Here is a 23,899-nt window from a genome sequence, read left to right as displayed (position 1 = left end):
AAAAAATATTCCGAGGATTTATTTTCTAACTCAAACGTATTATTGCCATACAACACAGCAGTTGCTGAGCTGTAGCATGCAAGGCACGCAGGGCTTTCCCTCCTCTGGAAACTGGAGCAATTCGCATTTTTCCAACACCTAAAACGATAATCCAGAGCTTTATCCCTCTGCTTAATTTTATGACAAAAATAAGTATATTTCCTTAAAGTTATCTAAACATACTCGTTTAGCTGTGTCCAACCCGGTACTAGCAAGGTGTACCTAATAAAGTGGCCGGTGAGTGTACAATATAATGTTTACTTAGGTCATCATATCAAACTCACTGACCAAGGCCTATTGAAATTGTGAGCAGCTCCTCTTACGGTATTTTATCCCATACGCCATCAACGTCTTTATTTTATTACCATTTCAGAGATCTGTATGAGTAAGTTTACTGACGATTCCGTTTGTGTTACACAATGGTAAAAAATAAACAACTCAGTGCAATAGCAAAGATGTATTCTGGAAGACAGCAAGCACCAATACATGACTTTTTAAAGGACCTGAAAATATGTTCTCAAATATATTTACAATAACATTTGGTAAAGGAGGGCGACAACATCATGCCTTAGAACAAATATGTGGTGAAGTTAAACAGTCACATTAGAAATGAATACAGTGAAAAACATAAATATTACATACATTTCCATTTACACAGCAAGGCACATAATGAGTATATTTCACCACAACAACCTACTCTACAGTAGAGGTACTAGGTACAGTTTTGTTCAATGAAATGTTCGAACAAACAAGGTACTAAAAACTACACAGAACCTGGGGTGGTCACAGCCTAAAGTAAAAGCATTCAGTAAAAGTTTCAAACAAACATGACTCAGGAGGGACACCTGCACATATTGCCTGATTCTCAAAACATGATGTGCAGAACAATGTGCACAGATGCAAGATTAAATGCATTCAGGTGATTTGGAAATCCACAAATCCTGCAGGGCATCAACACTCAACACAGTGCAATACAAAACATATTTGAGATACAACCGTTTAAAAGTAGCCTGGTGTCAGATCGTGTGCTTTAGCCAACTCTTGTGTTTACAGATGTCATTTCCATCATATAGTCAAAGGAGTTAACTGAATCACATACAGATCTGGAACCAGGCTAGTTCATGAGTTCAGTTAGAAGAAACCATTCACAATGAGTCATAGTATCAATGTCAAATAGGACATATAGTTTATACAGTGGGTGAGTAAAAAAAAACAAAAAACAGAGTGCAATATGCCAGTCATCATCATTCCAGTGTTCAGATATTTCAGTGAGCTAAGGGCCAAGGAATTGAGGATATATAAAAAAAGGAATTAAAAGCATGCAAAGTCATTCACATAACTTGTCTTTCATTAGGAATGTAGTAAACACTTTTTCTCCCTTTGTAAAACACTTCAGCGGCATTGTATGAAACATCCAGTAAGTTCCCAGTGAAATGAAGGCCTCTGCTACAGTACCATGTATTTGCATATTCAGGTCATTTTCATTATGAAAGTATTGCTCCAGATGTCCCTTTGGTCAGGTCTCCATCCAAACACGTGTGCCACACACACACACACACACACACACACACACACACACACACACACACACACACACACACACACACACACACACACACACACACACACACACACACACACACACACACACACACACACACACACACACACTTTCTTTTTGAGTTCAGTGAGTTTAGGTGCTTAGATGTCAGAGTGCGTGCGTGTGCTTCACTTTTGTGAAGCAGTCTGGCGGACAACAGAAAGTGCACCATGAAAAAAGGGCACCATGTAAAGCCACTGTTCCCACTGGTCGGAATAGGTTTTATTCCCATTTAGTTTAATGTGGTTCCCATTATTTTGCTCTGGTCCCAAGCAGTTTCAACTGGTCCCAAGAAGTTTCGACCGGTTTCCTACTGGTTCCCAGTGGATTCCCCAGGTAGAGAGGCCATGCTAGTTTAAGCCGTAGCCATCGTTCCACTCCATGACCTTGTCATACTCATGTATCTTCTGTTTGATGTGGGACAGTTTGCTTTTCAGGTACTCACAGCGCTCCTTCTTCTCCAGAAATGTGGGGTCCTGGGGGAAGAAGAAAAGATTTGATTGATATGAATATTAATTTGTGAGTTAGCATTGGCTGTCATTGATGTAATGTCATTGTTTAAAAAAAAATAAAAAAAATAACAAGATCGTTTTTTTGTGCCAGTTTCCCTTTTCTATAGAGGAATTTCCTCTAACTGTAGATTTGTGAGGAGACACAATGAGCCTGTTCCTGTGAAATGTTTGCTGAGGAACTTGATACTCTGCTGCTGCAGCCCCCTCTCTCCCTCTCCCTGCCTACTCAGGCTTGAGTCATTGTTCCCACAGTCCTGTCTGGCTAAACTACTTGAGTTATAAAAGGGAATTAAGGGGGGATTTTACTCACATTTTTCTTCCTCTGGTACTCCTCGAGGATTTTGTTTATGCGGTCATACTCCTGAAAAACATGGAGGTATTACATGGAGGTTTAAAACCAGTCTCAGGATTTCAAGATCTATGCTATGGCAAACACAGGAATCTCATGTACAGTCTCCTGAGGAATTCAAAGATGAATGATGTTTAGAGGAAGTTCAGGGTGGAGGGGAAGTACAGAAGGAAGAGGAAATACAGTTTGAGGGGAAATGAGGCACAGCCCGACAACAAGATGTGAACGGTTGCATCTCAATATTATAAAGTGGCCACCTCGCCTCGTCTCCTTGGCTTCATCAACACTGATCCCAAACCACAGCCTAGCTGAAAGCAACATGGCAGAAGTACGTAACAGGATTTCCTTTCACCTATCCAGCACTGATGAAGGAGACGAGGAAAGGAAGCCACTTTAGACAACTGAGATGCACCCAATGAGGTAGAGGTAACAGAACAACAATGATGACGACGAGGAAGAAAGGGTGGATGAGTGACAGAGGGATGCAGCCAATCACCATCTGGCTGTTGGGGTGCTGGGGTAGGCTGCGCATCATGGCGTCCATCTCATCAAACTTCTTGACAGTAGCCTGCACCTCAACGTGGATCTCCTTGTACTCAGCGTACTGGTCATTAAACACGGCCCGGTACTGGTCACGTTCATCATCTGTACGGACGGTGGGGTACTTACTGCAAGAGGTGAAAAAAAAAAAGGGTCACACTTACTTTGAATTAAGTTGCTCCACATGGTACTGACTGGACTTGAATGGAATATTCCTTGCTAGGTTGTGTGATAACATGTAGGAGCAAGGAATGTATGTATAACTGGATGAGCAACAATGTAATTATCTGCAGTTGCTAAGTAATTCTTGGTAACTATAGTCTGGTTACCAACATAGTTATAGAGTAACTACATGATAATGTTATGATAAGGGGGGGGCGGGTAATAACAATAGGAGGGGCAAAATCAAAGGCTATTTACATGGGGAGGGGCAAGAATCAAACATGGGAATTTACATAAATGTGTACAGTAATAAAGCAGGTACCATGTTTTTTTCTTATACTATACTTATAAAACACAAAACGCTCAGAGAAATAGAATTGACAACCAGTCTTGCTAGTCTGGACTGGGTAGGGCGAGTTTGTATTTGCATTGTATTTGCAGGGTTTTGTTTAGAGGAGGTACACCAAACATAGGCAATATTTTACTTAGGATACCAACCGTTGATATTCAAATGGTGAAATGTGTTTATTTAAGTTTAAAGAGCATTTACAAATATTGAATTTAATGTGGTGGTTAAATTCTATGAATAAATCCATGTACTGTATCTCCATACTTTCTATCTCTCTATATTTCGTCCCACAGGCATGATGCGAGTGACACTCACGCGATGTAGTCAGGCATGATGACTGGTTTGGGGATGTGTCCTGATGGAATAGCTCCCTGCAGAACCTTAGGCGGCCCTGCCTTGGGGGCAGCCTGGATCGGGACCACTGTAGAATCCTGGACATGCTCCGGAACTCTGGGACCTGGACCTGGAACCATCTGGGACAGAGAAGAACAATCACATAATGACCCATCACATTCAAGTTTCAATAAACATGACCAATTAGACAAGTGATATTCTGGCTCATTGATAATACGACTATCTTGTGGTTTCCTGGCATTAAGATACAAGTAGAAACAGTAGCTCTAAGATAAATTGCTTACCAAATGTCGTGCAGCAGGTATCTCTGTTGTATGCATCTGCAAATTACATCAAATTACAAAAAACAGAAGTTGTTTTTGGTTGTTATTTAAAGTTAAATTGTAAAGTTAAGTTGTTTATGCACCTTACTCATATAACATAATAGGAACACAATATTAAACGTATAGGTACAAGGAATACTATTGCTCCACACAGACACACAGTTCTCACCTCCTGGCCGTACTGCTCCCGGTACCTGCGTGCCGCCTCGTGCCTCCACAGCTTCAGGCACACCATGGCCCCGATCAGATAGATCAATGTGGTGACAAACAGGAAGATGATGGCTGCCGTCTGTCCAGCCTCAGTGCGGCAGAAAGCCCCGTTGAGACCGTTGTTGAACACCGGGTAGGAGCACAGACCACCGCGAGTGGTGTCTCTGACGTAGACAATCCCTAATGACCAGAAGGGTAACGCTTTCTATGAACGTCGTTTTGGAATGTACCATCAATACATACTCAAGGTATTATGTACTTATTTATAAAGTCTCTTAAAAAGGAGCCATAAGCTATGATGAATGCTCATAGCAAGTCTAATCATGCACTATTTGGCACTTTTACCTGTGTACAGTGTATCATGCATCACTAGTTCCTGTCTATTCCCTTTGCAATGTTATTTGATAGGAGAGGTTCACTCACCTGCAGCCATGAAGAGCACTGCCAGAGCCAGGTTTATGATAAACTCTGTAAGAGGCCACCAAGATGAGTCCAGCAGGATGGTGCGGTAGTACATAGTCATCCCCAGCACTAACATTATCACAGTCACTATCCAGGCTAACCCTGCCACCACCAACACAAATGGGGTCTTAGGACCCGAGTAGTAGGCCCCACCAGTGCCTGCTCCGTACATTCCCCCTCCGTAACCCCCATACGCTCCACCAGGAGAGGAGTAACCGAACATGTTGAACCACTCGTTGTCCTTGTGCACATAAGCGCAAACACAGGCGAACACTGCCGCCCCCAGTAGCAGCTCCACGCATCCCAGGATCCTCAGCAGGCCCGCCCAGGACTTCATGTAGCCGTAGCGCTGGTGGTACTCCTCCACTCGCTCGCTGTAAGTCAGTGCTGTGTGGTGGGTGCGTTCTGAAATCGACTCCAGAGGCTCTCCCACCTCAAGTAGCTCCTTTCGGGAGTTGCAGCTGCCCCCCGACCCTCCATAGGGATCCCGGTGGGAGCCGGGCAGAGAGGGGGAGTGGGGGGGTGAGCAGCGCACCCCGCTGGTGCTGGTGCTGTTGTTGTTGTTGGAGGAGGCGGAGTCAGACATGGGCCAGGGCTTGCTGCTGCTGCGGCCGCTGTTCCCTCTGAAGAAGCTCTTCCAAGAGTCTGGGATGAAGCGGTGGACCGGTTTGATGTCGATAGCAGGGTCAGGGTTATACTCACTACCACTTGGGTCAAACTCAGGCCCCACAGGGGGGTTATCAGGCAGGGGAGGTGGTGGTAAGGGGTCGGAGCTCAGTGCTAGCTCGGCACCGTGTTGGTACCTCAGGGTTTGAAGGTCATAGGGGTCATCTCTCCGTAGAGTGCCTGGGGGGACCTGGTCGTAGTGGGGCTCATGGCGGACACGCTCAGTGCGGCCGTGCAAGCCTCCTCCAGAGGACATGGGGAAGGTGACGAGCCCTGTGCAGGCAGACAAACACACACAAACACCATCAACAAGATGTTATCAGTATTTTTAACCATGATAATGTTTGATCCTTATCCTAAGAATTTAAAGACTGTCTAGATGATTGACTTGATGAAGTAATAAGGTGTAATAATAACAAAAGCAAGAAAAATGTCGAGACAAGAAGGAATCCCAGATCTTGAAACAGATGCAACAGTGATAGAATCAGTTTCACCAACATGCACAGTGTATAATATGATCATAAACTATGGACACCAACTTAAACTATAGATGCTAACCCCAACACCATAAGAACTGCAGTTACTGCACCCAGAGACCCAATGAAAGAAGATGTTATCTAAACACCCACCATGCAACTTGAGTCAAGAACACGTTTGTGCCACAACCAAATAACAAACTGGAGAAATAGGCTACATCAGATTATCGTGTTGTTGACATATTGTACACATCGGAAGTACAGTGTAGTTGCAGCACAAACAATTGTTCTTGATTATCAACCAGCAAATCTTGAAGCCCATTAATTTGGCTGAAGATGATCTTTAGGGTTATTAGATGATTAAAAATGTGAACATACTGTGTTTGAATACCTCTTTCACACGCAGTCACTCAGCACGACTTACATTGGCTTGCAGGTCAGAGTGCAAACCTTGTTTGGACATAAATAGCAACATACACCAAGGAATCGTCTGAAAAGACAAACAAATGTTGGAGTTATCAATTAATTCAATTGGAATGTACTGTAATATAATCGAAATGCAAGTCTCAAAAATCATTTATTGAATGAAGCAATCTGGGTGTGTCACATAGTAAAACAAAGGCACTAACTAAAACCCATGTGCTGTGCTAAATGATAGTTAAACCTCTAAGCAGAGGTTATAATAAGCTTAGTCATTATCAACGTTTTACAAGGATATAAGAATCTATGGGCAGCCATTTAGAAGGTGTGGCTAAAACAAAATCAAGTAAAGACTGATGTTGACTGATGAAAAGAGCAGCCTGAGGCTACAGGGCAGCCAGCAGTATCATTATGCCATAAATACTGATAATATTAAACTATGCATTTTACTTATTAAAATATATTTTCAGTTGTGCAATTAATTGGAAGAGTAACTTCCTAATATAATTATCAAATTACACTATAATAAATCAAAGGAACATTTCAAGTGATATACTATAGAACTTACTGCAAGAGACGATTAACCTATATGCACGATTCCTTGACCTCACTTGTGACAAAGAAACGTTGACACATTGGTAGCACTATCTGGCATGGAGCGCCAAGTATCAAAGGGCGCGTTATTACTCAGTAGCAGAGACGTGCAGGTCGTCTACCATTTAGAATCCACGACGTTGCATTTCGTTTGACTTTGTTTGTCACATTTTAAATAGATAATATGCTACTTTATCAGCTTTCTCGAACGAAGTTTGCGAACGGATTCCAGGCGTTATGGCATAGTCTGAGCGGTCGAATGATGTCCTTGTCGCGAATAAATAAAACTTTACCCTCCGGCACTAGACCAACAGTACCAAATTCTGATATAGCCTTAAAACCACGTCTTTGTGTTCATTTACATCAAAAGGTTTGGAAACCAAATGTCTGGATGTTCGAGCGCTTTAATGAATTTGTTTTCTCTTACCTTTATAGATTTAGCCCACTTGTTTTCCCTAATAGTCTTCCTCCTCGCTCTGCACTCCTACAGGTTTCCTTTCCTACCGACTCGAACCACGTGACGCGCCCATCCTTGGTATTTACGTCATTCGAAATAGTAGAACTCAGGCCTACCTGTTGTAGCCCAGAAGGCATAGTACAGGGATAGCGGACGGAAATTATATATCCGATAGGGAAGTGATACCAATGACTAATTCATGAAATTGGGCATCGTTGAAGGCACAGCCCTGAGAGAAGAACCCTGCAGCCTATTCACCTTGTATTGCTGTCTGACAACAAAACTGTAGAAAACATAAGAAAATCAGTAATATTTACGAAGGTATTTAATTGAATAGATGACAACTGCCATTGCATGTGATTGCCAGTGAGATTAAATTAAATCTAAAGTGTTATGTTGGCATCTGAATATTTTATAATTTGAAATCTTACCATAGCCTATGCTCTGAAATATGGATTGTATATCAATTTCCATCCACATATAGGTCACTGAAATATAGCCTACCCTCTTCATTTGATGTAGAAACCTTTTAGATCTTTTGTTGAATACTTGACCCCAGGCATTTATGAAGGGGAGGTGCGGCTGCAACCTTTTCTCTGGGTACGTTGTCGGAATCAGCCAACATGAGAGGTGTTCATTTTACTCCATCTCCATCTCGCATTACGTAGCTCTCTCTGACTATCACTTTGTGTGGTGGTGGTCACTTTTGACATAGGCGTCTGCTAGATTGTAGCGCAGGTTTGGATGGGTTGGGATAGATATACTGACAAATATATGCAATGCCCTCATGATCAGAGCTGTTTTCGGGTCCGGACGGGTAAATCAGCTGTAGGCCTAGTGCCATTTGCCTGAGACCCGATCATTTCATGCTTAGGCCCATTTACAATAAAAATTATATGAAAATAGAGGATGGAACTTCCTCTTCAGGTGATGAGCTGAATGAGTGCCTTTATGTGTGTATACATGTGTACATACAGAACAAAATCTGCCTGTTATGTATGTAATTGTTTATCTAATATACAAAGCTGTGTTTTCTGTGTAATAAATCAACAAATTCACCAAGGGTATATACGTAAACTGTTTAATCAGTGCTTAGAATTTCACCATGAAAGTCATATTTTATGATTCACAAGAAAACCTTTGCATTGGTCCTGAGTTGGTTTATTCCTCTTTGGCCTGAAAGAAGAAAGAAAAGGTAAATAATAATGAACATCCTTTCTCACATCAAACATAATATGAACTCAAGGAAAATACATCTGTAAGAGACAGTATGGTTACCAGCATTGAGCAACTGTTAATATCAATTTAGTTTGCATCAATCATTTATTCTTCAATATAAGTTGTGTTCATGTCCTGGTGACCAATTTTCAACTCGCGTGTACCTTTCCAGACTCACGGGTCTTGGCCCTGAGCTTGTTGACCTGGGAATCAGCAATATCAGCCCGTTCCTCAGCCTCCTCCAGCTCATGTTGAACCTTACGCAACTTAGACATATGACTGTTGGCTTCCTCCTCCTATAGGAGAGGGGAGAAAGAACATGAGGAACTGTGAGAACTGAGGATGCAGTATAATATGAGTCTTCCAAGATTTAAGTATTAGCTCTATGTTAATGGGAGACTCTAACTGTAATGGGAGACTAACATACCAGGGGCAGGTTTCCCGGACCTACTCTAAGCCTAGTCTTAGACTAAGTAGCATTTTCAACAGTGAATCTCCATTGAAAGTGTGATTATGTCCAGGACTAGGTTTAATCAGTGTCTGGAAACCGCCCCCAGGTGTCTAGCCAAGGGATTCCACAGTCTAGATTAGATTTGGTTTGATTCTCCTCCATGGAGGAAATTCATTTCCACATGTTCGTACATTACATCACATAAAGCGACCAACAAAACAAAAACTAACAACCTAATTATTTGACTGAAAGTCTTTGACGTACCGCTTCCTCAGACTGTCTCTTGTAGGCCTTCACTTTAAGCTGCAGTTTGTCCACCAAGTCCTGCAGTCTTGCCATATTCTTCTTATCCTCCTCAGTCTGTGGGAGAAAATCAATTTATTAGTACCCACCCATACTTGCACACACATACTGTACCTGTATGTGTGAAAGTGTTTTTCTTACCTGGTATGTGAGCTCTTTGACTCTGCGTTCAAACTTGCGGACAGTTTTGACAGCGTCACCACCTCTTTTCTGCTCAGCCTCCACCTCAGTCTCAAGCTCACGTACCTTAAGAGACAGGTTAGGGTTAGGGGTTAAAATCCCATAATGTTAATCTTTATTCATACATCTGAATACCATAATAACTGTTAGCTCACCCTAGTCTCCAGTTTCTGGAGCTGCTTCTTGCCGCCCTTCATGGCCAGATTCTCGGCCTCGTCCAGACGGTGCTGCAGGTCCTTGACTGTGACCTCCAAGTTCTTCTTCATCCTTTCTAGATGTGCACTGGTGTCCTGCTCCTTCTTCAGCTCCTCAGCCATCATGGCTGCCTAGAATGTTAGTATACAAGTGTGTTGTGGTGAGGCTAGTGCCATACAACAAAGCCAAGTGCAGAGCAGAGTGTAATAAAAAAGCCAACCTGCAAATTTGCATTCAAATATGCTCATCCCAAAATGTGTAAGGCGACATTGATGCGGAGGCAGTGTGGCCGATATAGGCTTTTTCCATCTTACAAGTTACTGTCCTATCGAGAGAGATTCAAAAATGTATTTGGGCTTGCCTCCAAGTGGGTAACCCACACAGATGAGACCCAACTACGTAACATGAGAACTCACATCAGTGATGGCTTTCTTGGCCTTCTCCTCTGCATTTCTGGCCTCTTGAACAATGTCGTCCACCTCTCCTTGCACTTGAACCAGGTCAGCCTCCATCTTCTTCTTAGTGTTCAGAAGGCTTGTGTTCTGGAAGAGTAAAAACAGTGAACAGTCAGTGATTACCTTAACCTCTATTTCAAGAGAACACACAAGTTACTTACTGATCATCAGTGACTGGTAGTAAGGTCAGCAAAACACCTATTTTCCAAGAGATAATGGTAATCTTCTGCTTTGTACTATTCTATTCTGAGCGCTGCTGGACATAACATACAATAGCTATGAATATGCTTTGTCAACTGCCAAGGAATGAGTCATACCTGGGAATGCAGTAGTCCCACGCGTTCACTGGCTTCCATCAGCTCCTGCTCAGCCACTTTGCGGCCTCTCTCTGTCTGCTCCAGAGCAACCCTCAGCTCCTCAATCTCAGCCACCATCAGAGTGTTCCTGCGGTCCACCATGATAACCTGTTCCTTCATGTCTTCTACTCCACGCACAGCGTCATCAAGGTGCAATTGGGCATCCTGTGATTCATAGTGAAATAATACATTGGGACGGGAACATGGATGCAGGACGAAAGCATGTTTTGTTTAATCTGTGTTATCTCTTCTACTGACAAAAACAAATCTATTGCCATTGACATGGAAACATTCATGCAGATGTTACAGCCCCCCTATACCTTGAGCTGACCCTGCAGGTTCCTCAGCTGTTTCTGGGACTCAGCGGCCTGCCTGTTGGCGTGGCTCAGCTGGATCTCCATCTCGTTCAGGTCTCCCTCCATCTTCTTTTTCACCCTCAGGGTGTCATTCCTGCTGCGGACCTCAGAGTCTAGAGTGCTCTGCATGGAGTCCATCACCCTCTGGCTGTTCTTCTTGGTCTGATCTATTTCCTCATCCTTCTCAGACAACTTTCTGTCAACCTCACCCTTGATCTGGTTCAGCTCCAGCTGCAGACGCAGAATCTTGGACTCTTCGTGCTCCAGTGTTCCCTGGACAGATAATAGCCAACCAGTCATTTGAAGTTTGTGTGAACAGTGTTTCCTTCTAGACATACAGTATATCAGAAAATGCTTGACCATAGGTTTAGGAGATCATTACAGCATCATACGACCATGTGACAGATGAAAGTAGCCAAGATGTTTTTCTAAGTGAACATAAAACATGTTCACAAATCACTATCTAAAAGCAATGCCTGCAAACGTTTCACATTCTGAGAACTGCTCCACCTAATGACATTGGCAGATGTGTAAATCTGATCACCTCAGCCTCTTCCAGTGCAGTTTGGATCTCAGTCTTTTCTGTCTCTACAGCCTTCTTGGCCTTCTCCATCTCATGGATGCTCTTGCCAGTCTCTCCAATCTGCTCAGTCAGGTCAGAGATTTCCTCTGTACACACACACATGATCACACACATGGACACACATACACATAACAATGAGAAATCATCAACATTAACATCATCATCATCATCATCCTCCTTATCATCATCATCCCAGTCATCCTCTAGCTCTACTCTATCAACGTGTCACATATCAACGTAGATAAATGAAATACATGTATCTTTTCTCACGTTGCAGGTTCTTGTTCTCTCTCTTCATGGTCTCCAGTTGTTCCAGGGCCTCCTCATAAGAGTTCTTCATTTTGAAGAGCTCTGTGCTGAGGGAGCGTACCTCCTTCTGAGCTTCTTCAAGCTCAGCCTGTCCCTCCTCATACTTCTGCTTCCACTCAGAAAGAACCTATGAGAATCAATCAGCACTTTATTTCTGATTTACTTCTTATCAGAGTTATCAGACATAATATATTTAATTGCAGAATTAAAATATATATATAATTATAATATATAATTATTTCAAGAGGTCAGTACACTGTGTGGTGTAATCTTTTTTACCTTGTCGAAGTTCCTCTGCTTCTTGTCGAGGTTGGCGGCCATGGCGTTGGCCCTCTCAAGGTCAATCATGAGGTCGTCCACCTCTCCTTGCAGCCTCTGCTTGGTCTTCTCCAGAGATGCACACTTTGCATTTACTGCCTCAATCTGCTCCTCAGCCTCCTGTAGACGTTGGGCCAGTTTCTTCCTATGGGATGGGAAAGGGGTTTCAAAGCATTTTGCATGTGACTGTTGATCAGAAATAAACACACCTACACTCTATTTAAACTTCTATTTAGTATCAACAAAAATTATCTGTCCCTGTAGGGGAACCCTTTGGAGAACTCTTTTGGGTTCCATGTTCAACCCTTTTGTGGATGTTCTAGACTCTAGTAGAGTATAAACTCACAGGTGCTTGATGATTAATTTTATACAATAATGCTCAGGTCGTTATTTTTTTATTTTTCAAGTGAGGCCTAGCTATGAAAAGCAGCTTACCACAGGCACACACACATTACTAACATATACAACAATGCTACAATAAAAATAGTGAACATATGTGCTAGGTTCAATTCATGTACGTATATGCAAATAAAAAGAGCTTTCATTTCATGTAGCCAACATCTACAGTAGGTCATATGTAAGATACTATCCAAGCTCTATCCAATCTCCCAATCCAGCTAGAGAGCTATTATGCATGGTATTTTCCCCTCCCACTGCCGTTGAATGGGAAAAATAGCAAACCTTTGGTCTCTGAATTAATATTTTTGAGATTCTACAGTGAATATGTGTCTCATTAACTTTTTACAATTGAGGATGGTGTATAGTAGGGAAGGTTTGAGGAGTGTCAATTTCATGATTTCCTTTAAAATTTGGAAAACTCCTATAGAACTGGTAATAAATGGAAGCATACTGGTGATGCCTGTAAATTATCTACCCTAAATACTACAAGCCTCTTCTTAGACTATGTCATCTTAGCTGTATTTCTAATATATTATTTTAAAAAACAGACCTCTACTGTAGGAAGAATACATCATATCAGAATCAATTGTGTTTTTGCTGTTGTCTGCTACTCACTTGGCCTCCTCAAGCTCCTCAGTACGCTGGATGGCATCAGTTTCATACTTGGTCCTCCACTGAGCCACCTCGCTGTTCGCCTTAGACATGCTACGCTGCAGCTCTGCTTTGGCCTCCTGCTCCTCATCAAACTGCTCCCTCAGAAGGTCACAGTCATGGCGGGAAGACTGGACACAATGGGCCAGGGCATTCTTAGCCTGATAGAGAGAGAAACAGATTTAGAGAGGTTGCTGTGGATGCACGGTAAAAATGGTGCAGTGGTACTAACTCATGTAGTAGGAGTTATAGAATGTAGAGTTCCTCACCTTGACCTCCTCCTCAATATGCCTCTTCAGCTCCTCCACCTGCTGGGTAAAGGCCTGCTTGCCTCTGGTCAGCTGAGACACCAGGGCTTCCTTCTCCTCAAGCTGACGACCAGTCTCTCCTGCAGGGGATAAGAATAGTACATATAAATATTGCCTCTGTTCTTAGGGATTGCCTTTGTTCTAAGGAATTCCCAGGTATCATCATTTGTATTCCAGTATTTCTAGATTGTTTAATTCATAGGTAAAATAATTAATAAAAACATGTATTTTGATGGTACCATTCTCAGTCATCAGCCTGGCTCTCTGTGAGCTGATGTCAGTGATCTGGCGAATGTTCTCATCATTCTTAGTCTTGGTTTCACTTAGCTGGTCCTCAAGAGAACGGCACATCTTCTCCAGATTGCCCTGTTTGTAAAACAGATACACTGTATCATTACTTCACATTGTTATAATGCTCCACTACGTTACACACATTCAAACATTACATCAGAACTATGTATTGTTACACCTTTTCAACAAGACAAATTCTTTACCATATGCTTGCAAGGCAAACACCTTACTGGTTTTTAGGATTAACACACTCAGTGGAGCTGTAGTACATTACAGTATCACTGATCAGGCCTATGCATCATGTAATTCATTAAAAATTTCCTGTGATGCTCTATGATATTCATATATGTAAAGTGAACTCGGCTACCCAAACATAACTGTTCACCTTTGCCTTGGCGACAGCCTCCATGTTGCTGGAGAGGTCGTCAATCTCCATCTTGTACTCGCTCTTCTCCTTCTCAAGCTTCTGTTTGACACGCTGCAGGTTGTCAATCTGCTCGCCAAGCTCTGCAACGCTGTCAGCCTGTTTCTTCCTCAGAGCTGCAGCTGTGGCTTCATGCTGCAATGTTGATTCCTCAAGGTCGCGTCTCAGTTTCTGAAACTCAGCCTCACGCTTCTTGTTCATCTCGATCTGAACAGCAGTGGCTCCTCTAGCCTCCTCCAGCCTCTCACTGATCTCCTCAAGTTCCCTGGAGAGATCAGCCCTCTGCTTCTCCACCTTAGCCCTGGCAGCTCGCTCAGCCTCAGTCTCCTCCTCCAGCTCCTCAATACGGGCCTATAGCAGGGGTCAGAGGCAGGGTGGTGTACAATACAGTTACAATAGACCTCTCAGGAGCCAGGACAGTAGCCTGGGTATCTGACTGTTTCCAACAGTGCTACATTATTGCCTTAACAAAACAATGAGTTGGCTGAACTAGAGTCAACTTGGCATCTACATTAACAGGAAAGTGGTCCAGCACTATTTTTCAAGCAATTCTGGTTTGCAATTCTTTACCAACAGTGTAGATATTAAATACGGCTATTTAAACGCAGATAGATCATGTATTGTACCTGGAGTTCTTTGATCTTCTTCTGCAGCTGAGCACTCAGAGACTGCTCATCCTCAATCTTGCTGATGAGCTGGCTAGTCTCAAAGTCTTTCCTATTGGAACACAAAAACTTTGAATGCTGAGTTTGTTGTGGTGTAATGAAACTGTCTATCATTCTTATTCAGCTGCAATACAAAAACAATATCAATTCTTCAAATGGATAGTGATGAAAGTTATGATCACCACAAAAATGTGGAGAACAATGCATTTATTACTTCCGTAGCACTTTACATTATGGCTCGGAATACATGGATAATAGCATGGTAATAACCATGGTAATTATCAGTAATTACCGGTAGTTACCACTAACAAGAAAGACAATTACATTGTTATTACAAGGTAAGACGGTTTTGAAACCCATGAACATCAAACAAATATATTTTATAATATTTCTATCTACATTATTTTAATGTAAAGTGATAGCGTTACTTCTTTCTTAAAGATTTAATTATCAAAGTTAATGCTGAAGTAATTTTGTGCACTTACTTCTTCATCTTCTCATCTGACTGCTGCTTATCATTCTCTAAGTCCATTATGGACTCCTGGGCCAGTTTCAGATCTCCCTCCAGCTTTCTCTTGGCTCTCTCAAGGTCCATGCGGAGCTTCTTCTCTTGCTCCAGAGAACCCTCAAGCTAGGGTAAAATACACATTAATCAGTGTTATCTAAAAAAATCAACAACAAATGTCAATCATATTCTTGCTAGTTTTACTTAGTTTGCCTTTACATACAGGCTGGCCTCATTGCAATCTCAACATTTTTAAGCGACATGGGGTCAAGCTCAACTCACGTCATCCACTTGCTGCTCAAGCTTGGTCTTGGCTTTGGTCAGAGTGTTGACTTTGTCCTCCTCTGCCTGCAGGTCATCCAGTGTCTGCTGGTGGGCCTCTTGGAGGGCTTTTTTCTCCTTGGTCAGCTTGGCAACAGTCTCATCTTGAGATGACATCTCCTCAGTCAGGTTTTTAACCTGAACATAGCCATAACAAAGTTTAACTTTTGTCACTTTTCAATTAAGGTACAGTTGGGGTAAATTATTGTTTGGCAGCGGTATATTTGGGCAATATTGAGGGCAATATTGAGATTTCCTACTTTGTTTTCAGTGGCATGTTTCTCCTTCTCGACTTTGGCCAGGGTGAGCTCCAGGTCATCAATGTCCTTCTTCAACTCAGAGCACTCATCCTCCAGCTTTCTCTTCTTTGCAGTCAGCTCAGCATTGATTTCCTCCTCATCCTCCAGCCTCTCGGTAGTCTCTTTGAGTTTGGCCTCCAGCTGGATTTTATTCTTGATCAGCCCCTCACACCTCTCCTCAGCATCTATGAGATTATCTCCTTCCTGGTTTTGAAATGGAAGAAAAATTAGTAGACTCAGTCCTTGCAAAATAAACATACAAAAAGACACATTACAGGCAATCACTCACAGATGCAATTTGGAGCTGCAGGTCATTTTTCTCCTGCAGCAGGGACACCATCTTCTCCTCCAGCTCCTTCTTGCGGGTCTCAGCCTTGACAAGGTTGGCTTTGCATTTCTCAAAGTCCTCCTTCATGTTCGACAGCTCCTTCTCAGTCTCGGCACTCTTTAGCAGTGGCTTGATCTTGTAGTACACCTTCATCCATGGCCAGTGTTTCACATTCATGAATGAGCGGATGTTGTACTGGATGGTGTAGACAGACTCTCTGATCAATAGGAGAGAGGGGCATGGTGAGTGTTAGGCTTAATATGGCTTATCAATAGAAACAGTATTTACAGGACAAATTCCAGATCAGGTTTATACAGGAAATATGAATAAAAAAAGACTGAAAAATCAATTAATGATAAACCCAAACACTAACTAACAATGACAGGCTATTTTTTTATTTATAAATGTAACATTCTGTTTGCCCCCCATGAAGCCACCAGAGTTGAAATAGAAACCACCATAACCCTGCTGGATTTATTCTATTCCCTCACTTTCTCTCTTTCAGCGCCACAAACTCCCTCCTCATTAGGAATCCACGACAGAGAGCCTGCATCATGGCGACCAGAGAGGCCAGCTTTTCATCTCTCATCTCCTCAAGAGCACCCAGCAGACCAGCTTTGAAGAACACCTGAACACAGGTTAGAACAGGTAGACATGGTAAATTAGGCATAAAATGGCAACATAAATGATTGCGATAATGTCCCAAGACTGATTGACTATGGTGTATCCTGTATTTGACCCCTGACCTTGGTGTGTCCAAACTTGTACTCCTCATGATCCACATCAATTGATCCAAGCAGCTTTTCAGAAGCCTTCTTGTTGTCAATGAACTGACCCTCTGGGATGACACTGGCATTCAGTACTTTGTACCTGTATGACGAGGTATTGTGAACATACAGGTCAGTTTCTAAGCTGTTGTTTATTTTCTTGCTGTGTTGCAGATCTACCAGGTTTATGAAATGAGATACAAACTGCACAATGGACCTTTTAACCGATAGAGAAATGTATATAAAATATTTTAAGTTCCTTTTTCTTAAAATAAATATTGGACCCTGAAAAGGTACCTCTGCTTGAAGTCAGCATAGAGGATTCTGCTGGGGAAGCCCTTTCTGCAGATCCTGATACCCTCCAGCACACCGTTACACCTCAGCTGGTGGATAACCAGGAAGTTCTCCATCAGACCTGGAAACATGCAATGTCTCTTTAATGCTCAGATGAACATGCTTGAAAAACAACAAAACGTCAGCCCTGCCACATAAAGCTGAGAGATGGGGTTGGAGAAATGTTACCACTCTCAAATTCATAGATAGAACTCTGGATGCAAGGACTGACAGTCTGTGACATCAACAGGGGAGTTTTAAACATATTTTATATGTTTACATTCCTATTGTTTGTAAACATCGGAGTAAAACAACCTTATATTTTGGGTTAGGATGAGGTAAGACAGTTGTATTAAACTCATGAGGCATCTATAAATCATTTTGTTCAAGAATCAATGGGTCAATTCATAAATCTATATATCCAAAAACAACTTACCCTCACCCCACAAATTACATATTGTGACTTTAAGTTTAAATTATACTTAACATATTTATCTAATAGTTTATGATTAGCAATTTGTTTGCTATTTTTCTTGTACCTGGAGTCTTAGACTCGTTGGGGATCAGGCAGCGCACAAAGTGAGGGTGAGTGCTTCTTAAGTTGGTCATCAACTTTCCCAAGTTCTCCTGTAGGGGGGTTTGGAGTGTTTAGAGAATGTGATACACATACAAATTGTATAATGATGATTTATAATGATTCATTTTGAATGCACATTTCAAAAGCTCACCCTGAACTGGGAGGATACAGTCTGCATGGAGCCTCCCTTCTTCTTTCCTCCCTTTTTGTTTGCGTCTGTGGAGAATTATGAATAGAAGAAATCTGAAAATCTGAACTATATTACATGAGTAGATTAACATTATGAATAAACCATAACATTGATTTGAAGAGTAATGATATATTTGACTGGCAAAAGTTTGATTTAATGCAATGTGTGTCACCTTCAGTTGCAGGGGCAGACGCATAGATTATTCCCAGCAGTTTGACTGAGGATTTCTGGTAGAGCCCCAACACAGACTCGTTCAGGGGGTCCTTGTTCTTGTCCAGCCAGCCTGTGATGTTGTAGTCCACAGTGCCGGCATAGTGCACCAGGGAGAAGTGGGCCTCAGCCTTGCCTTTGGCAGGCTTGGGCTTCTGAAAAGCGTTGTTCTTGCCCAGATGCTGGTCATACAGCTTGTTCTTGAAGGTTGTGTCTGAAGACTTGGGGAACATGCACTCCTCTTCAAGGATGGAGAAGATGCCCATCGGCTGAGCGAAGACATAATGTCAGAGAAAAATCATATTCATATGGTTATCATTGTTCATCCAATGCATTGTTTAACAACTTGCTAATACCCCCATGATAATTGTTTAGGTAGTCACCAGCACCATGCATGCACCTGTCTTCATGAGAGCTGCATGGTTGAAGCCCATCATTTCTAAGTGGAAGATTAGTCTGCTTACCTTCTCAATAAGCTCAATGCAGGCAGCCAAGTCCATGCCGAAGTCAATGAATGCCCAGACGATTCCCTCCTTCTTGTACTCCTCTTGCTCCAGGACGAACATGGTGTGGTTGAAAAACTGTTGCAGTTTCTCATTGGTGAAGTTGATGCACAGCTGTTCCATACTGTTGTACTGTTGATAGAATTTCATGATTAACCCTTTACATTGCTGTAATCCCTCAAAAACCTAATATTTTTGTCATGATCATATACTCACATCGAAGATTTCAAACCCAGCGATGTCAAGCACACCAATATAGAAGTTTCTTGGTTGCTTGGTGTCCAACATCTGGTTGATACGGATGACCATCCACAAGAACATTCTCTCATAAATGGACTTGGCCAGAGCACTCACAGAATTACTCACCTGTGGAAAATCAATGCATCCAGTTAATATGTACGATATTGATCAAGACTGGTGTCTCAATCAGTAATTAGTAATACTAAAAAAGCAATACCCATATCCCCAACGAATATTGGTGCCACGCAAATGGTAAATCTTTGATTTAAAGGCCTTACCTGTGGCACTGTCTGACCCTTGGTCACAAACTCATTGCCAACCTTCACCCTGGGGTAGCACAGAGCTTTCAGCATGTCCGCTGAGTTTAGACCGAGGAGGTAGGCGATTTTATCAGCCACTGGAGAGAGAAAAAGAACCAGTAATCTTTGGCACAGGGCCACACAAGAAAGCTTAATTGTACCGATGAACTGCCTGGCTGACATTTTCGGTCAATGGCTATAAAGTCTTACCATGCAGGATTTTAATTATATTTGACTAGTCATTTTTGTAGGCTGGCCTGAATGATTACACTGGGACTCACCCTCTGTGCCCTCTGGCTCGGCCTGCTCCTCACGCTGCTTCTGCCTGAAATGAAGGTTGCCATGGTGCATGACAGCGCCTGTCAGCTTGTAGATGCTCATCTTCTCATCATTGGTGAATCCCAGGATGTCAATGGCAGCCTGAGGAAGAGGAATGTAATGATACCGATTTTCTGGCAAATTTAGCGGGTGTAGAATAGGCATATGAATTAGCATTAGAAAAGGAGAAAATACGAAAATACGAAAATAGTTTGTTCCATTTATACAGTTCTATTAACCCTTTGTAAGACTCACATCAGTGGCGTCCAACTCTTCCTTGTCGTCGATGCTGGCCACAGTGATTTGACCCTGACTGATCATGGGGAAGTCGTAAGGGTTGGTGGTGATAAGTGCCATTTCTGCAGAGATTTGAACACTCACTTAAATCGTTCTGAATTCGCAACCCATTGTAATAGTGCAACTATAATAATTTCAACCCCATTCCCAGAAGAATGCTGGTGTTAAAAAATGAACACTCTGCTTTATCGTACCAATCAGCTCTGGCTTGTGGTTGGTCATCATCTGGTAGAAGATGTGGTAGCCTCTCTCATCGGGCAGCTGGAAGGTTACTCTGGACTTCTCCAGCAGATCTGAGAAGAGAACAAGAGAGAAATCATTGTAATGTCTGCTTAAAAATACAAGTATGAATTTAGGAAAGCATGATGAAACATTCTCTACCAACTTACAGGTCTCAATATCAGCACTAGCCAGTTTGCCGCTAGTGTGGAAGTGAATCCTAATGAATTTACCCTAAAGAAGAGCGTGAGAGTTAGAAATGGGTCATAAGTACCGAAAATCTAACAGCCACAGAGTGTCCCACCCTCATACTTACGAAGCGAGACGAATTATCATTCCTCACTGTCTTGGCATTACCATAAGCCTCCAGTAGAGGGTTGGCTGCGATAATCTGATCCTCGAGAGACCCCTGAAGAGGAGAGACACACACAAGTTGATCAGAAACACAAAGTCATGCAACCACCTTCTTCTAAACAGTGATGAAACAAGTAAAAATATACTGTCAGAATATCTTTACATTGTGACTGTAACGTGGCATCTCTGGTTCATTTACTTGCCCTTTTAGAGGGTACAAATATTACAGCGGCCTACCTGCATTTTGCCGGGTGCCGCTTCTTTCTTCTTCTCTCCACCAGACACAGCAATGGTGGCAAAGTACTGGATGACACGCTTGGTGTTCACAGTCTTTCCTGCTCCGGATTCTCCACTGTTTCATTAAACAGAGAAAGAAGGGTTTTAATGACATGTTATAGTGACAGACAGACCAAAAATATAATTGAAAGAGACATTTTGTTGACTTATTAATTTAAGGATAGGATTTATAGAACTAACAAATATTTCTACTCAGTCTATGAGATGTAGGCCTAATCTAGCAACTTACGTAATCAAGACAGACTGGTTTTCCCTATCTGCAAGCAGAAAAACATAATTCATGGTCATACAGTAGCCTGGTCTAGCAGACAGCTGGTTCCACCAGGCTAGTCATAGAGATTGCTGGTACATAATTTCAGTTATGACACTTTCCATAGAGGTTAAATAAGATATTCCCATTAAACCACTAAAACTCACACTATAACAGAGTAGACACCTCGCTAAATATTTTCTGAAGTGTAAATGTCATTCAGCACAAACACACTTTGAAAACAGAATGATTATTACATGGCTGTGTAAGGTTCCAGGACCTGCACAGACCCCTTTGAGAAAGCTTGTATCTACAGTAGATCCTATCCAAATGTCCATCTAGACTAATCTATGAGTGCTCATACCAGTCAGCATGTTCTGATAGGCATTGTCAGAGACAGAGAAGATGTGGGGTGGAGCCTCCATACGCTTCTTCCCTCTGTATGCGTTCACAACCTCCTGGTCGTACACGGGGAGCAACTTGTAGGGGTTCACCGTGGCACAGAAAAGCCCAGAGTAGGTCTAAATAAGAAAGAGAGTAGGGCGTTATCAAAATCTGATTGGCTGCAGTTTGTAATGTGGGCCTAAGAATGTTGAGATTTGAGTTTCTTTGGGAGACTTTTTTTATGTTTACCGTATGTACAAGTTTCTTTAGTATATTTAAATGTACATTATGTACATACAGTATATACATTATGATTCTTATTATATTATATGTTTCTTTAGTGTATCAAATATATGTATGTTTATTACATTAACTTATGAAAATGTTGGACACTTGCATTGACTGATGTGATTGTGTCAGTTTCTTACGTAGATCATCCATGCTGCATAACGCTCTTTGAGGTTATACAGGACAGAAGCTTCATTAAGGTAGGTCATCATGGCCATGTCCTCAATCTTGTCAAACTTTGGGGGGTTCATCTGGGAGACCTCGTCTTCTTTGAATTCTTTAGTCTGCAAAACAGTCAGCAATCTTGATTACACTCAGACTCAACTGCACATGAATAGCTGCTCAAGCTGAATGTCGTTTTGGGATTCATTAAGTTTTTAGGATTTATTATGTTATTACATTGTTACCTATTACTAAGTTTAATTCTTAAAATGCACACCTCTACACAAAGTAAAACGGATTTGCTATCCACTGTACATGCCATGGACCTGTTCAATTACAATTCTTGACTGTATCACTGATGACTGATGCCATGCCTTTTTAAAATCAATAGCTGTGATAATATAGACATGATCTCAACGTGATTTCACACATTGCCCCTATACCTGTGTAGTAACACAGTAATTACTCTAGTAACAACATTGTATTGACATATTGCAATTGTATGAAGCACTTACTATACTGTGCAACTGTGTTCATGCAATGTTTTATATAAGTAATTAGAGACTTAGTATGACTAAAGGTATTTTCTTTTAATAATATTGGCATGGATAAACACAGGATAACTTCAAATACCAGTTTACAATACCATGTTATTAGACCTACCTCTTCAGTTGTTAGGATTTTCACAGTGACCGTCCCATTTTCTTTTTTAAGAATGGTGCCCTTGAGGTACAGCTCCTTAACGTCCGCCACATAGCAGGCAGCCTTGGCATCGAAGGGCTTGCTTTGGGCCTCAATTCTCTCCTTCTCAGGTTTACGGAGGTAAATGGCGGCCTTGCCATAAGCAGCCATCTCCGCGTCAGTACTCATGATGGCTGCTCGCTGCATGACAAAGATGAATAATACAAACAAAAATGGTACCTGCGTCTGTGGTGATTCTTAATCATTCAACTGGTCTGATAAACAGTATTTCTCACAGAATATTCTCACAGACAGTTTTGAGGGACCTCACCTTCTCTTCCCCTCCAAGATGAAACAGTTAGTTTGAGGACTCTGTAAGACATCAGGGTATTGTGATTACACGTGTTCTAAGTCTAAAGGGTTACAACACATTCTGAACATCATTTAAATCAATCAATCATTATGCTCATGTCCCAATGCATCAACTTCATTTCAACTTTGACATTCAAATAATATAAACATCCCTTGGAGGTAATACCACTTCAAGTGAAACCTGACTTGTGGCATGTTGAAGAGCTGACAGAGCAGAGCACAAGAGAATAAAGTAACAATGACTTACCACAGAGGTTGAATCTATCTGTCCATCGATGCTGTGGTCTAAAGCTCCTTATATCTGTATGAGAGTGCCGACTGGGCAGAATCTATCTAACTTAATTAAAAACGTAAATGTGGAACGCACTTGTCGAGGAAATAGATTGAAGGACAGACTTAAGTGCTGACTCCTGTTGCCCTTGCCGGATTTTGTAATGTGATAACTGTCTCAGAGTTGAATTTCACTGACTTCAAATAAATTAGAGAATAAGAGATCAAATTCCAGTCCTTCTCCCAATGATATTTAGCATGTCACTACAACTAAGACAGACATTTATTCCTATGTAATTTAATATATAGTTTCATCTGATTTGTTTAATTCCAGGACCTAGGCAGACATCAATACCTTTCAAATGTCTGTTTTCTTCCTTGTAACACTTATATATTAACATCATTCACATTCTTCGCCTTATGCTGGTCAGAGTTTTTCCTGGACACTTCACATGGTCTA

General features: G+C 41.8%; 1 protein-coding gene and 1 pseudogene across 5 annotated transcripts; both read right to left on the bottom strand.

Moving 5' to 3' along the window:
• Positions 1-481: 481 nt before the first annotated feature.
• marveld2a (MARVEL domain containing 2a) lies at positions 482-7,554 on the bottom strand. 4 transcript variants are annotated; one of them, XM_083669396.1, is made up of 9 exons: positions 7,484-7,554; positions 6,467-6,532; positions 4,862-5,839; positions 4,389-4,618; positions 4,190-4,225; positions 3,867-4,024; positions 2,997-3,168; positions 2,462-2,512; positions 482-2,115 (listed from the first exon to the last, which is right to left on the bottom strand). In XM_083669396.1, the coding sequence occupies exons 3-9, from the start codon at positions 5,820-5,822 to the stop codon at positions 1,990-1,992; spliced, it is 1,734 nt and encodes a 577-aa protein (XP_083525522.1). In that variant the 5' UTR covers positions 5,823-5,839; positions 6,467-6,532; positions 7,484-7,554; the 3' UTR covers positions 482-1,989. The 4 variants fall into 4 exon arrangements, with proteins under 4 accessions (XP_083525522.1, XP_083525521.1, XP_083525520.1 ...); XM_083669395.1 differs by having other exon boundaries at positions 6,421-6,532; positions 7,484-7,545; XM_083669394.1 differs by having other exon boundaries at positions 6,434-6,532; positions 7,484-7,545.
• Positions 7,555-11,107: 3,553 nt separating this feature from the next.
• Positions 11,108-22,986, bottom strand: LOC310804593 (myosin heavy chain, fast skeletal muscle-like; annotated as a pseudogene). The gene is made up of 32 exons: positions 22,780-22,986; positions 22,095-22,238; positions 21,647-21,803; positions 21,262-21,289; positions 20,973-21,087; positions 20,698-20,790; positions 20,552-20,615; positions 20,357-20,455; positions 20,121-20,224; positions 19,829-19,967; positions 19,527-19,645; positions 19,225-19,374; positions 18,970-19,140; positions 18,468-18,774; positions 18,257-18,321; positions 18,068-18,155; positions 17,493-17,610; positions 17,175-17,298; positions 16,920-17,056; positions 16,390-16,645; positions 16,062-16,304; positions 15,763-15,939; positions 15,461-15,606; positions 14,937-15,027; positions 14,272-14,661; positions 13,835-13,961; positions 13,557-13,675; positions 13,252-13,448; positions 12,199-12,382; positions 11,881-12,046; positions 11,572-11,696; positions 11,108-11,300 (listed from the first exon to the last, which is right to left on the bottom strand). The product of its transcript is annotated as a myosin heavy chain, fast skeletal muscle-like (transcript).
• Positions 22,987-23,899: the final 913 nt, after the last annotated feature.

The sequence above is a fragment of the Argentina silus genome (assembly GCF_951799395.1).
Source record: "Argentina silus genome assembly, chromosome: 5".
Classification (NCBI taxonomy): Eukaryota; Metazoa; Chordata; class Actinopteri; order Argentiniformes; family Argentinidae; genus Argentina; species Argentina silus.
This window is presented reverse-complemented; position numbering and strand designations above follow the sequence as displayed.